The 13,912-nt window shown below is 43.5% G+C and overlaps 1 protein-coding gene across 4 annotated transcripts in view; it reads right to left on the reverse strand.

Moving 5' to 3' along the window:
* Positions 1–674: 674 nt before the first annotated feature.
* The window catches only part of Gria1 (glutamate ionotropic receptor AMPA type subunit 1), a 298,993-nt gene continuing 285,755 nt past the window's right edge, over positions 675–13,912 (reverse strand). For all 4 annotated transcript variants that reach the window (XM_027938610.2, XM_027938605.2, XM_027938604.2 and 1 more), the window contains 2 exons: positions 7,696–7,830; positions 675–898 (listed from right to left, as the gene is read on the reverse strand). In XM_027938610.2, the coding sequence (XP_027794411.1) occupies positions 698–898; positions 7,696–7,830 (336 nt within the window). In that variant the 3' untranslated portion in view covers positions 675–697. The remainder of the gene's footprint in view (positions 899–7,695; positions 7,831–13,912) is intronic.

Consider the following 13,912-nt stretch of genomic DNA (forward strand, 5'->3'; position numbering starts at 1 on the left):
CTTCTGAATTGCTTTTCACATGTGATCTTGACTAGGTCAGTGCTTAGGTCTCTGGGGAAGGCAGCCCACTTCTCCAAGGTCAGTCTTCATCCAAGGCTCAGGGCCAAGGAGTGGAGGGTACTGCGGAGAGCCCCCCATGGGGAATTCGTTTGAAGTTTGCTTTATTCCTTTTCTTGCTTGTAAGGTGGAACAAATCTTGAATCTCCAATCTGGAAACTGAAGAGGGAGAAGAAGGGAGTTGGGAATGAGAAGAAAGAAGAAGGAAGGGGCCTAACAGAACCTGCAGACCATGGATTAATTAATAAGAAAAAAATGGCACACACTAAGACACATTAACAACAGAATTAAAAGAAAAACAGTCTGGTTTCTTCATTAGTATTCCAGTAATTCCATTTTCAGAGACATAGGCTTCGTTAGACAGGTTTACTCGTCCCTTATTGCAGTACAGTGTTATTTGTCATCCTCACTGAGCAAACATAAAGGGCTGAAAGAAGATCGAAAAAGGAAAAGGGTCAGCAAAATGGGTTGTGAATTCTTCAGGAAAATCGGTCGAATCGTCCTCCTCGTGGTTGCGGTGGTTGGTTGGCGGTGGTGTTTCATTTTGTTGTCATTTTTTTTTTTTTTTTGGCACTGAAGGGTTTGGGATGGGGCCAGGGGAGCCTGAGCCTGCTCCCCAAGGGGTTTTCGTCTGCTCCTGTTATAATCCTGTGGCTCCCAAGGGCATCCCTGAACTGTGGCTCATGCAGGGAATGGATTGCATGGACTTGGGGAAGTCGTGGCTGACCACCCGGCCATTCTCTCCGCTGCCACTGCCGCTGGCTCCTGCCCCACTGTTTCGGGGGAGGGTCGATGTCCGTATGGCTTCGTTGATGGATTGCTGTGGGATCAAACAGAAACCCTTTTCAGGAGGACCGGGGGTTCTTCCCCAGGTCCTTGGCAATGGTTGGTAAGGGGAATGAGTCAATCTGGACCTAAAATAGAATCCCAGCTCTCCTCCCCATCCAGCTGCTCTCCTGTTCATAACGCTAAGCTTCCCATCAACTCACACACCTGGTGTGTGGCTGGCTCCGGGCAGTCCTCTTCCCCCTCCTTGTGCATTGGGTTTAATGTTTAATGAAGTGGGTTAGACCAGGCGAGCTCTAAGTTCCTTTCTGGTTCTTACATTCTGTGATTCTTAAAGGTGGAGTATTTCCACGGTATTATCCATGATGGTAAATACAGCATCACAACCAACTGGAAAATCTCCCGGGAATGATGTTTAAGAAATCTGGATTCTAGGTCTGGTTCTGACAAAAATTCATCTATCAGTTGTATGACCTTATGCACATCTCTTTACTACTTTTTCAGACCTTTAAATCTCCATGTCTATAAAATATGATTACCTAGGCATATTACAGACTTTTCTTTTTTTTTTTTCGATAATGGTGCTACCACATAAAAAATGGTTTGAAATGTTAAAAGAAACTGAGGATGTATCATTGTTGGGTTCAAATGAAAAACTACCTGATTTTTTTTTTACAGAAAAAAAAAATAATACCATCCTATTTCTAGCAGTATGTGCGAAGGGAATGTAGGATTTGTTTGAATAAGACAGCATGAAAAATGTAACTGGAAAGGGGTGTGTGCTGAAGAAAATGAGAGTGCATTTCCAAGATCATTATCTGTGCTCAGCTCCTTCCCATTCACATGTGTCACCTGAATGTCTAGATTGACACATCAGACCAGTGCTACTAACCTTGTGATTTGTAGCATTTTGGAATTCTAGATTTGGAAAGGACTGAAAGGATCTCCCCAGATTCAGATGTGTTAAGTGGGCTGTTCAAGCCCACAAACTAAGTCTAGAATCATAGCCTATTAGATCAAAGATTTCCTTTGGAATTCCTTTGAAGAAAGAAACGATGGCATGAAAGTCAAAACTTTCTTTATGTCTACCACTAACTTCCCATTAAGAGACAATCATAGAATGTATAAAGTGGGGTTTGATTTCTTGGTAGAAATTAAAATAAAGGAGAAGAGCTGTCTCTGGGTTGAGAGGTTTCTTTCTCTAAGACCAACCCCACCCACTCTTCAAGGCTTATTTTGTTCCTGTCTGCCTCATAAGCCTTCCGACTGCAGGGCTTGGCCCCTCTGATGTTATGGTCACATGCTCTACATTCTTTTGTAATGATTCTGCTTCAGGCAGGTAAGATTTGTCTTTTTTTAAGACAAGAAGACAAACCTCACCAGAGCAGGCCAAAGACCTTATCGTCTGGATCCCAGCTACCTGTTAGAGGGACTACCATGAAGTTAGATGTTTAATAGGAAATATTCTTGAATTCGTCTAAGAAAAGTCAACAACCTAGGATCCTTTTAAAAATGTCTATGGCTTTCTCCCTTGCCATGATTCCAGAAAAATCAGTCAATCTTCTGGGGTCAGAAAGAGATATAACAGGCAATTTTGACCTATTTTTTCCCCCTGCCATTCTGTTATTACTGAAAATTCTAACAATGTTTTAAAATGTTCTTTCTTTTTTAAATTCATGATTCAGACAGATTTACCCCATGTGATACTCCACCCACACTGGTTCTGTCTCCTCCTCAAACCCTGGGACTTGATTTATTTACATTCTCCTTTGGCAGTCCTCCATGGCAGAGGAAGTGTCATTTGCATCGCATTCTTCTAAGTCAAAGGCCAGATAAACACCACTGTGATGCTACACAGGGAAATGTGAACTGAAAACATGAAGAATTAATAGTTCCTTATTCTCACCAAAAAAAAAATGTTGAAAAAAACTAACTTTTTTGGGGGAGGGTATATGGGTAGAAAACATGGAACTTTCTATAGCTTAGCTTGGAATGTTTATTCTTCATAATTTTTCTCTGCCACATTCCTTTAATTAAAAAAAAGGTTGAAAATTCCCTCAGATGACCTTTGATTTTGTCTTCACAATGCTCACACATTCCCATAATATTTAATTAGAAGTTGGTAGAACTTCATGAATTTATCTTAAAGGACAAGATTAATGGCATTGGGAAGATGAGCATTTCTCAGAGGTCAGTGACTTTGTATCCCTGTTACAGATGGGACCCACCATCTTACTGGCTTCTCTTCTAGTAAATGAGTATACTGGAATCTCAGGAGAAGAGATGAAAAGAGTGAATGGAAATGGAAAGCAATGCTGAAAATCAAGTAGAACACTAGTTCTCAAACTTCATAGCACATTGGAGTCTCTAGGGTATTTGGTGGGGAAAACCCTGATGCTTGAATCCCACCCCAAGAGATGACCACTTAATAGGTATGGTGTGCAGTCTGCCCATCTGGAGTTTTGAAAGCTCCTGGCTGATTCTAAAATGCAAGCAAGGTTGAACTGATCTGGTTTCTCCCATTCACTGACTTATGCATACGACCAACTTGTTGAAGTAACAGTTATCTGACCCGGTGAAAAAGTAGATGATCTTCTAAATGTGGTTCTTCCTATTCCTTATAGCTAAGCTCCCATTAGCTGAAGTAATTCCTGCCCTTGACCTTGAGAAATGATATCCTTTGTTCTCCCTCTTCGATACACCAGCCATTCTTAAAGCTCATCCTTATGTTGCTTCAAAACGGACACTTAGGGAGAAAAAGGTGAGTGAGAAATCCAACTTCAAAGCCCCCAAGTTGGCTTTTCAGAGACATATTTCTCTAGCAGCAATCATAGCCTCTCATTCATTTGTATTGTTAAGAAAAATCTTCCCAGCCTCAGCATGTCAGAGAATATCCTAATAAAGACTCAAACCTCAGTAATGACCTCACCCAGGCACATATGCAAAGAACTAGAGTGACCACCTGCAGCAGAGGATGCTCCCCCTCTGTTATCTAGTCTCTCAGCTGCTCATTAATTCAAGGAAAATGTGTAAGCCTTCAATTGCTGTTGCTTAAACACTTCCCATGTTAGCACAGCCACATATAATTTTGAAAGGTCAGCAGCTCTCCTGGGGGGTGGGAGAGGCTGGGGATCATTTTCCTTTGGGAGCAAGGTGGTGAATAGGAAGGAATCTGATTATTCTGGATATACATCAGCTGACGATGAAGAGGCCAGTCCATTTTTCCTGGCGGAGGAGAAGGGCAGGGGATCTGAGACTTCACTCAAAACAGAATGTGTGTGAAGTTGTTTATTTTTGGCTACTCTAGGACAAATCAAATTATTCTAAATATTTGGTCTGCCTGAAGTCTCCCTCTTGAGTCCCCATCTTTCCCATGCCACCCATTCCTTCAGTCTTTCTGGGTGCCAATCTCTCTGGCCTTCTTTACATTTCTGGGCAATAGTTTTAGTGCTTGGGTCTCGGACCCTAGTCATCCTCTGCTAGAAGCTCTCTTCTCCTGGTTCCTTCCTCTCATGCTTCAGGTCTGTTAAGCATTGCTTTCTCAGGGAAGCTATGCTGCCTTTCCTGTTCCCATTCTCCTGTCAGTCTAGAGCTCAGCTCTGTACTTGACAACACGGAGCGTATTTCTCAGTAATACTCATCGAACAGGTAAATGTTTGTTTACTTTCTGTCTTCCTCACCAACCTCCCAGCTTCCTGAGAAGAGAGGCTGTGCTTGATGTGTTCCTGAACGTATCCTCCGTGTGGAGCATTGTTTAATGTATAGCAGTGCTCGGGACGTCTTTGTGAAAGGAGCGCTGGTGACATGTGCATGTTTGGCTTCTCAACACTTCAAAAGAGGAGTGAGTCTCAAGAATGCTCAGCAAGGGATATGGACCATGGTTCACCTTGACAGCTAGATCAGAGATATCTAAGGGTGGTCATGCGTCTTATTTGTCTTTGTGGCTGGTGCTATGGCTGCAGTGAAGAGTGGTTGGAGCTTCAAAAATTAAGGGTTGGGTTGATGAATAAAGACAGCATCTCTTCTGCAGGTGGAAGACAGAAAATCCCATTCAGAGCTCCAGTGAGTTGTGCAGAAGCCATGCCGACCCATGGAATTAATTAAAGAGACTATGATGGAAAAATGTTGAATTAATGTTTCCAAGAGTTCCTGAGATTGAACATCTTGGTTGTAAAAGGAAGGGTGAGTGACATCATATTTTGTGAGCACAAACAGATGGGGCCAAAATGACCTTGGATGGTGTTTTTGTGCTTCCTGGGCTGGGTAACTTAGGTGGTAGCATTTATTTAACCTAAGAGTGGCTTGCTCCCATACTTTGCTCTTCCTTCAAGAGGTTTTTCTCCTCTGGATACAATTCCACATTAATTTTTACCAATACTTACTCTAAGTGGGTGGAATGTACAAAAAGAATCAGACAGACCCTCTGAACTTAAGGAACTCATAGTCTCTATAGCTCAAAGCACCTAGCACATGAAATTAGGGGCAATAAAAGGAAAGTTTTAAAGACGATGTTATTGCCCACTAATAATGATGATTATCATAAATGCTAGTAATCATTGTTATTATTGTTATTTATTGAGGGCTTACTCTGGCTTAGGCATTTTGCCAAGCCCTTTGACTCCATTATTTCTCATAATTCTCATAATTCTATGAGGTGTATACTACCACTGTCTTCATTTTATAAAAAAACCTGAGGATCGGAGAGTTACTAAAACTTGAGCAAGATGCCACAGTTAAGAAATGAAGCAGATGGATTGATGCCCAACACTCAGCCTCCTGAGCTTGCTCTCCAGATCACCACATTGCACAGTGTCCCAGGGGTCAATGAGAAGGGACTCCTATTGGTTTGTGTTGGGCCAGCTCTGGGTTTCTGGTTCAGTTCTGGTCCATGGGGAAGGTTTTGGGGATGGTAAATGTTGTAGCTCACCTAACTCTTAACCTGTCTTCTTCTTTGCCATTGGAGCAGCCTTTGCAAAATAGAGCCTTTAGGCTTGTATTTTGGATGGAATCGGCAAAGAAGGCTTTGTTTGGGTTTTGCTGTGTTTAGCCTAGCTCCTTAGAGGTTAATGCTGGACTTAGGGTCGGAAGTCAATGATTTTGCTGTGGTTTCCTTTTCTGAGAGCACCTGGGAAAGGGTGAGCTGGTCAAAGGCAGGACCGAGGTGTGCTTAGGTCCTTGGGCCACAAACAATCATGCTTCTATCCCTTGATTGATCCTTGTTATTACATATCCAGGAAGTTACCCTTTTAAGTGGGCCCTATGGGACAGGTTGGAGGATCAGCCTGCATAAAGGCACATGAGAAACACACACTGGGTGGCTGGGGCATGCAGGTTGTGAGCATAGCTGATTGCCTGCAAGGCGGGCAGGAGGTGTGCTGAGATGTGCTAAGGCAACATCACCATGCCAGGACAGAAGGTCTGATTGCCAGGACAGAAGGTCCTCTTTCTCTACCCCCACCCGCTGAATACAGAATTTATAAATGGGAATTTCCAGAAATGTCTTCTCCAAGGGTATCCCTGGAAAGGACAGATGTCCTCATGCAGAGACAGGATGAACAGGAGGCTATCACACAGGTGATCCATTAGTGTGTACTAAACTTGGGAAAGTGAACTTCTTAGACACATTCAGGAAAGCAAATCCTACCTTGGATCTTGGATCATGTTGTCGAGGTAACAACCTAGGCCAACATACTACCGCTCCAATGTGGTCCTGAGTGACTGTACTTCTCTTGCCTTCTCTGTCTGAATTTCTCCTTAATTTCTCCTCTCTCCAGAAACCTTATCCAATTTCTCCTTCCTTTGAATTCCTACAGAACTTCCTAGCTACACCATAGGTTGCCTTGTGGTGGAGCAATGTTTCTGTATTCCTTCTTTGTTGAAGTTCAAAGGTGCTGAAGATCTCAGATTACACTTTAGTCCTCTGTTCCTCAGGACTCTTTGCTCACGGAATGGGTCATATGATTGATTAACTACCATAAATATTTTCTTACTGAGGCTAAATGATGAAATATGAGGGGCTATGAAGGTCATTTAATCCAAACCCCCTTTGAATGTTCAAATCAATGTCCTTACCCAGAATTCTTCACCCTCTACTGTATACCTTCAATGATAGGAAGCTTGTTCCTTTTTTGGATTGTCCTTCTCACTTTTGAGTAACTTTTTTTTAGAAAGGTAGATTCTGTACAATGTATTAACGTCTGTGTTCAATCACTTATACTCATTACTTTTATTGTTTATTTTGGATCGCCATAGAACTAGCCTGGTTTCTTTCCCACCTGGAGAGTTTTCATGTTTATATCAAGAGCTTTCAAATCCTCCACACTTCTTCCCTTCTCCAGTTGCCTGAAGCTGTATTTGATGCGGTTAGGGATCATCTAACTAATTTGCTTACCTTTCTCTGTTCAGGATCCTCCTGGCCAGTATCTATCTCACAATGTGGAGGCTGAGACCCCGTTTACCAAGCATGGCAAGAGCAGCACAGAGCAGAGGGTAGACATAATTTCCCCTATCTGGGGAACGACCTTTCTGTTCTCTGCAGCTTTTGCAGCGATCACTCTTATCTCTCACTCTGCCGACTGCCCACTCAGACCTCTATCTGACCTTGAACCTCATGGAACCATCTCTGTAGCATGCAGTTGCTATCCTGAGCCCTGTGTTTCCCTGACATACCCCATCTTCCTTTCTTTCTCGCGATTGCCTCTGTCCTGTCACCTCCTCCTGACAACTCTCTTCCCTTAGCTTAGGCTGACTTCAACTACCACTACTCCCCACCCTTTCTAGCAAGGACACTCTCAGGAAAACCAGCTGTATCACAGAACAGGTTAGGAAAAAGGCCTGGGAAGACGATGCCACCTTCATCCGCTTGGATTCACTACGGGATTTGTAGCAGAACTCGATTAAGGCAACCAGCATGGCTAGTCCAAGTCCTCCGATCAGGATGTAGAACACGCCTGCCACATTGCTAAGGCTCAGAGCGCTTGTCTTGTCCTAAGGAGAGGAGGAGGGGAGGAGGGGGAGGGGAGAAGAGATAAGTGAGTCAAGAGGCAAAGACCATCCAAGCAACAGCATATTTACACACATACACTCAACCCCGCACCCTCTTAACGTTCGTAATCGTTGGAAAAAGCTTATTGCCTGAGTGTTAAACATTCCCCAAGAGAAAAATGTGTGTGTATATATATTTAATAATTTCCCAAGCATTCCTGGTGATGTAAAATTTATGATTATATTTTCCCTTCTCCTCAGTGCCTCTCCTAGGGTGGGAGATGCCACGAGAAATTCAGGGCATCTTCTTTCAAGATCTGAACACTTGAGCTTACCCCATTCTTTCCTTCCTTTTCAGTGTGGTCTCTACACCCATACCTTGTTGCTCAGCAACACACTGGAATTGCTCATGGCTTATGTCTCCATGCATTTTTTCTGAGAGTTGGTACTTAAAATGAACTTTCCCCTAGATGTGCATTTTATTTCAATTTAATAAGACAGTTATTGTAGTATAATAAAGACCCAGTGATGTATAACTTTAACTTGATGTTCCCAGTCCCAATTTAGGGGAAAAAACCTGGGGAGGGGAGACTGTTGCAGTAGTAGAGAGACACTGAGGCTAAATGAAAATGGTTCCATTAAATCCTAATAATTATGCTTAATTGGTGCCATTTTTTTTTTTTTTTTTTTTTGCTGGAGGTGTTTGCTAAAAAAACACTGTAGGCACTCCTAGGTGGCTGAATTTAAAAGTCCCTGTCGCCTATGGGGAAAGATCTGACATTGGCTTTGGGTGAACAGAGTCACAGCAAGGTGCTTAATTCCTAGAAGACAGAGGCCCAGTACTGTCATCCAATAGGAGGGGATAGAACTCAGAGGAAGTCCATTGGTCAGAGAGACCATCTCTGAGTCCTGTCATATACAGGGGGTTCAAAAGTGGGCAAATAAGAGACAACACTTTCCCAAGTGTTGAGAGGTGGGACCAACCAAATAAAACTGTTGGTCATGGTGGAGAGTAATGGCTCAGGCAGAGGGAGTCGCTATTCAAATTCTTGATACAGGCAAAAAAATATCTTTAAGTTTTGGAAGGATCCCCATCTCCAGACGTCTAACGCCTTTGTTTATACTGTTTGTTAATGTACAACAAGTGTCTCATTAAATTAAAATGAAATGCATGGCTCACTGGCACAAATACACATTGTCATTGTCTAGTTGGTGGCACTGAATAGGATGTGTGACTTTTATACCTCTCTGTGTGTTCCTTTTCAGGTGGGCTATAGGAGCCACACAAGGGGTAGACTGTGTGACCCTGGGATCTCCTCTGACATCTGCCTGTTAGGATCTGGGCATGTGGGTAGGAATTTTGTCTTTACCAAGTCTGCATCCTTTACTGTAGTTCTACTTGGTGCATTGTACAGGATTCAGCAGGGCTGAGTTTGGGGACTGCAGCTGGCAAATCGCAGCATGTCTTCCCACCCCAGAAGCAGCAGAGCTGTAGGATTATCTGAAGCACACCCCCTTGGTGGCTTCCTGTATCGCTAAAGCAGATGGTTCTTGAATATAGGTTACACTTGGCAAGGCATAGTCTGGCTTTGGAAGCAGTGGGAATAATTATTCAAAGGGGCAAAAATTCTTCCGCTCCAGGATAGTGGTCTGATAAGAGATATGTGCAAACTGATTTTGGTGCCTGGTTTAAGAGTTGACTGAACAAGTAAATTTCCATTTCACATCATTTCCAGAGCACTCAGAATGTCTCCCTGTTTGTTGTTGAGGAGGTATGTCATTCTTCCTATGGAGAGTAACTCTTCCCAGTCCTTGGAAGACTTGTGGTTAAGAGAAATTCCTATAAAACTTTTCTATTTGGAGGGGGCCACAGGGAGAGAGGCATCTTAATGCATCATCTGCTCACATCTTAGCAAAGAGCGCTGTGCAGAGGGAGTGGATGGAGGAGGTGGTAGACGAGAAGGATGGAACCTTTACAAATGGATCAGCGGTTCAGTAGTTGAGGTGAAAAGTACTCCTTTGGTAATGAAAGCTATTTTCTTCCTAATAGTCTTTCCCAATTTCACCTAAGTTACGGTTGGCCATTAAAGATAAGGGAGTGGTAAACATCATTTTTTTTTGTTGTTGTAACTATCTTCCAAAGATCCTAAGAAGGTACCTGTCTTCCTGACTATAGAAGATGGAGTTTATACTTCCGGCATGTCTAGAAGGAAGTAGGGTCAGATATTCAAATGGAAGTGGGGGGAAGAGGCATGTTCTCTATAACTGTGCAAAGAGAAGGGTCCAATGACTGAACAACTCATCCTGCCTGGAGGTAGAGAGCATTGCTCACTTTGGAAGAAGGTCTCTGGTCCAGGGAGATGGTGATCTGTGTTGGGGGAGGTGGGGATTCAGGAGGACACAACCCAGACAAAGAGGCCAGCTGGAGAGTGTGGGAACTCTGGACCTCACAGGACACACAGTCACTGATCCTTATTTATGCTAACACAATTCTATGGCAGCAGGCAGTACGGAAGACTTCTGTATTGCAGGGATAACATAAGCCCCATTACCACCAATAGCAGATGGAACCCAACTCTCTGACGTGGCATCATTTAATAGGGTGTGGGGTGAAGGGCTGGTGTTGGTATAGTCTGAGTTTACACAGTTGAGGTGTTTACATTTACACAAGTTTTTATGATTCCTTCATGAGGGCCATCAGATTTTTGATAGTATCAAATTTAAAACTTTCTAAGGAGTCCAAGGTCTTCTGTTACTGACTCTCTTTGACTCACTCTGTTGGAAAACAATGGACCATCCTGAGGCAGGAGAAAAAGTCCTTTTTATTTGAGGACTAGAGCTCTGATCCCTTGTGGTCTTGAATATAAACAGTGATGCTCACACTTCATAGGCAAGTTGCAAGCTTCCTAGCTATGACCAGGGAAAGGAAAGAGACAGGACTTGACTCTTCCCAGTGTTCCTTTGGGGAACCCTATTCTCTTTCCATCTTATAGCAGCTGCACTCCTCAAAAGCCTGGCAGCTTGTTGGTGGGAGTGAAAAAGTTACAACTTGTCTCTCGCCAGGAGCAGGGAAAGAGAGTGGCAGTACTAAGGAGAGTGACAGGTGAAAAGAAAGAGAAAAATCCCGTCTTTCAGAATCATTGGGCTTGTTGCTATGGTGATGAGGCCCCCTTCATCTGTTCTCCTTAACCTGTTGTCTTTGATTCACCACCTCCCTCATGTGGAAAGGAAAAAAAACAACATTTTTTTTTCCATATTTCTCCTTGCTCTTCCCACATATTGGGGGATTGTCCCAGATTCCCTCTGTGTTTCTCAGCCAACATCTCTTCCAAGAATGTTCAAGATTTCCAAGACTCCGCAGGCTCAAGTTTTCCAGAGGAGGACTGAGCCAGGCCTGAGCCAGAGAGGCTTAGAGTTTTCTTTAGAGCAGAAGTAGAAAGTTCTATGGAGAAGCCAAGGCCTTTGAATAGGAGCCCAGTCCCTCCCACTGGTGCTGCTCATCACCCACGGCTGGTGAACATGACTGAGGTTCAATGTCTCCAAATACTTCCAATCCTTCTTTTCCCTCTGGTAAGAGTATGAACTCCTACAAAGCAGAGGATGAAGCTTTGGTTCCTCTCTTCATTCCTGTGAAATGCCATGTGTTTTCTAATATGCTGACATTTGCAAGCCTTCTACATGCTGACTCTATAACCTTCCCTTTCAGGGTCATGCAAAAAAAGTTCAGCTACCCTTCTATCCATTCATTGGACGTTCTGCTATCATAGCCTTTTTCCTGTGCTTTTCCAAACTTATCTTTTGGTCTAAGAATGATTTCCTGGAGTGGTTGACTATTTTCTGGAAAATGGAGGCTGATGAGTTGGCTAGACTCATTCTTTTGCTAAGACCAAAGTTGGGAAACTACAGGTAGGAAGACCTTTCAAATAAGCAGATAGGTCATGGTGAGTTCCTCAAACGTGAACATATTTAGAGAAGAAGCTGACAAGGTCACGTAAGAGATTCAAGCATTGGACCCAGAATGGGAAAAGTGACCTTTGACACTCATCCTAGCCCCAAGAAATCTGAGGTATCTATGGAGTTCCTTGAGCAACTGGGTTCATGCCTTTAATAAATTCTCCCTAGAGACTTACCCCTTTCGGGGATGCAAAAAAGGAACTCATGTTAATTGGCAGCTTCTGCTGTTCCATTTCCAAACTAGGCCAGTTCCCTAGCCTGAATATTTTCCCCAAGAGCAACACAGGATGAGAATTGGCCCATTGTACTAATAATTGGCAAGGCAAATACTGTGCAAGCGATGGTTGTGGGGGTGGCTCTTCTCAGCAGTGTGTGCTCAGGGACCGGCTGCTGTACAATGCACCACAGAACATCCTGACTCAAAACAAAATCGCAACAGAGAACTCAAGGAGACAATGTGGGTTGTGGAGGGGAGTTCAAGTGCTAGCTAAAGCTGAAGTCTTTTCCAGAGTGGGAGTTTTTTGTTTTTTGTTTTCCAGAAACAGAGGCCTCAGTCTGAGGGCGATGTGGGTGTCCCCATAGGAAACTCTCAGTGTGAGTTGAGTGTCTGATTGAACTGTGCATTGGAGAGCAGGGGGTCTTATGTGCCAGGAAAATCAAGTCTGCTGTCCTCAGAGGTGCTTCTGACTCATGTTCCAGAAGAAACAGTTTTAAAAAGGAAAATCTTGGTTTCTGTCTAGTCCCTTCTCCTAGGGTGGTGATGGGAAATTGAGGGACTTTGGGCAGGATCCAGCGTGTTTCAACACTCAGTCTCTGAGATGGATGACTGCTGTGTGTTGGACTCATTATCATGGAGCACACAACTCTTAGCAGATGCACCTTGAAGTCACTGGTTGATCGTAGGCTTTTGCCCACTCTACCTAACAGAGATCAAGAACCCTGAACGTGAGCAGATTCTAGCTGGAGACAACAGCCTCCACGGTTTTAGGGAGAAGAAATGATTTCTGCACCTCTTTGTCTCAGGGATTTTCCCCATCCATATCCTTCTACTTTGCCCTCCCTGGGTTCTCTTTAGTCTAGGAGCATTTAGTGAGAAGGGGAGGGAGCAAGCAGAGCAGAGTATTACTGTATGAATTCCCAGGTCCTTCCAGGTGGCCACTGCTCTTTACCTGTGAGGAGGGTAAGGATGAGGGTTTGTACCCAGTCTGAGGACATGGTTGGGATTTGTAGTCCTTTGGTCCTCAGGCCTTGCTGAGGGTCAGGGTGAGAAGGTGAGTACATCCAGAGTGGATGGACTTACCTACCCTGCTGGTGGTGGGCATAGTGAAAAGAGATGGGAATGGACAGTAGGTCATCTAAGCTGAGTTCCCGCCCAGGTTTGTCACTGAGTCACTGGCAATGGTGGGCAAGTCACTAAGTGAGCGCTGGCTACCTTGGTGTGCTATTATAGAGGGGATTGGCTGTTATACAGAACTAAATAGCACTGGCCAATAAAAGGGCATCTCTCCCCTTTTAATTCTTTTAGTCTTTCTGGTTAAGCCAACAAACAACTCTGATTTGATGCTGGTCTCTCTTTAAAACTTCTGTATCACGCATTCCTCTCCCTCTTGGAGAGAGAGAGAGCAGAGCAGGTCTAAGTTATAACAATAACTGTAATTTAATTTTTTTTATCATCATTCTTATGGTTGCTTTCTATGTTTTTGTAAGAAATATTGATTTTCTGTTTCCAGTAGTAGTGTCTTCATTTTTTATATGAACCAAATTAAAGTAATAACAAAGGTAGTTGGTTTAAAGAAACGCATCAAGCAAATAACAACATAGGTGGTGTGTGAGTGCTGGAAATTTTGCCAAGGGGAGATTGAATCCTGCCTAGGTTCTTTTTCAACTCTGAAGTCGGGGCTCTGTGGTTGAGGCAAGGCCCTTGTGTCATGAGACCTTTTCTTCTCTGCATCACAAATTCATACCTATATCTTTATGGAGAGCCCACTTAGATGGCCCTTGATTTGCAAGCCAATTGGCATCCTCAAAATAAGGGCAAGGGACTATACCAGATGCTTGATGCCATCGAAAAGTTAAAAGTCAAAGAGCTCAGTATTCCCTGAGCAGGATCCTAAGTATCATTCTGAAGAAA

Source organism: Marmota flaviventris, chromosome 5, assembly GCF_047511675.1.
Source record: "Marmota flaviventris isolate mMarFla1 chromosome 5, mMarFla1.hap1, whole genome shotgun sequence".
Classification (NCBI taxonomy): Eukaryota; Metazoa; Chordata; class Mammalia; order Rodentia; family Sciuridae; genus Marmota; species Marmota flaviventris.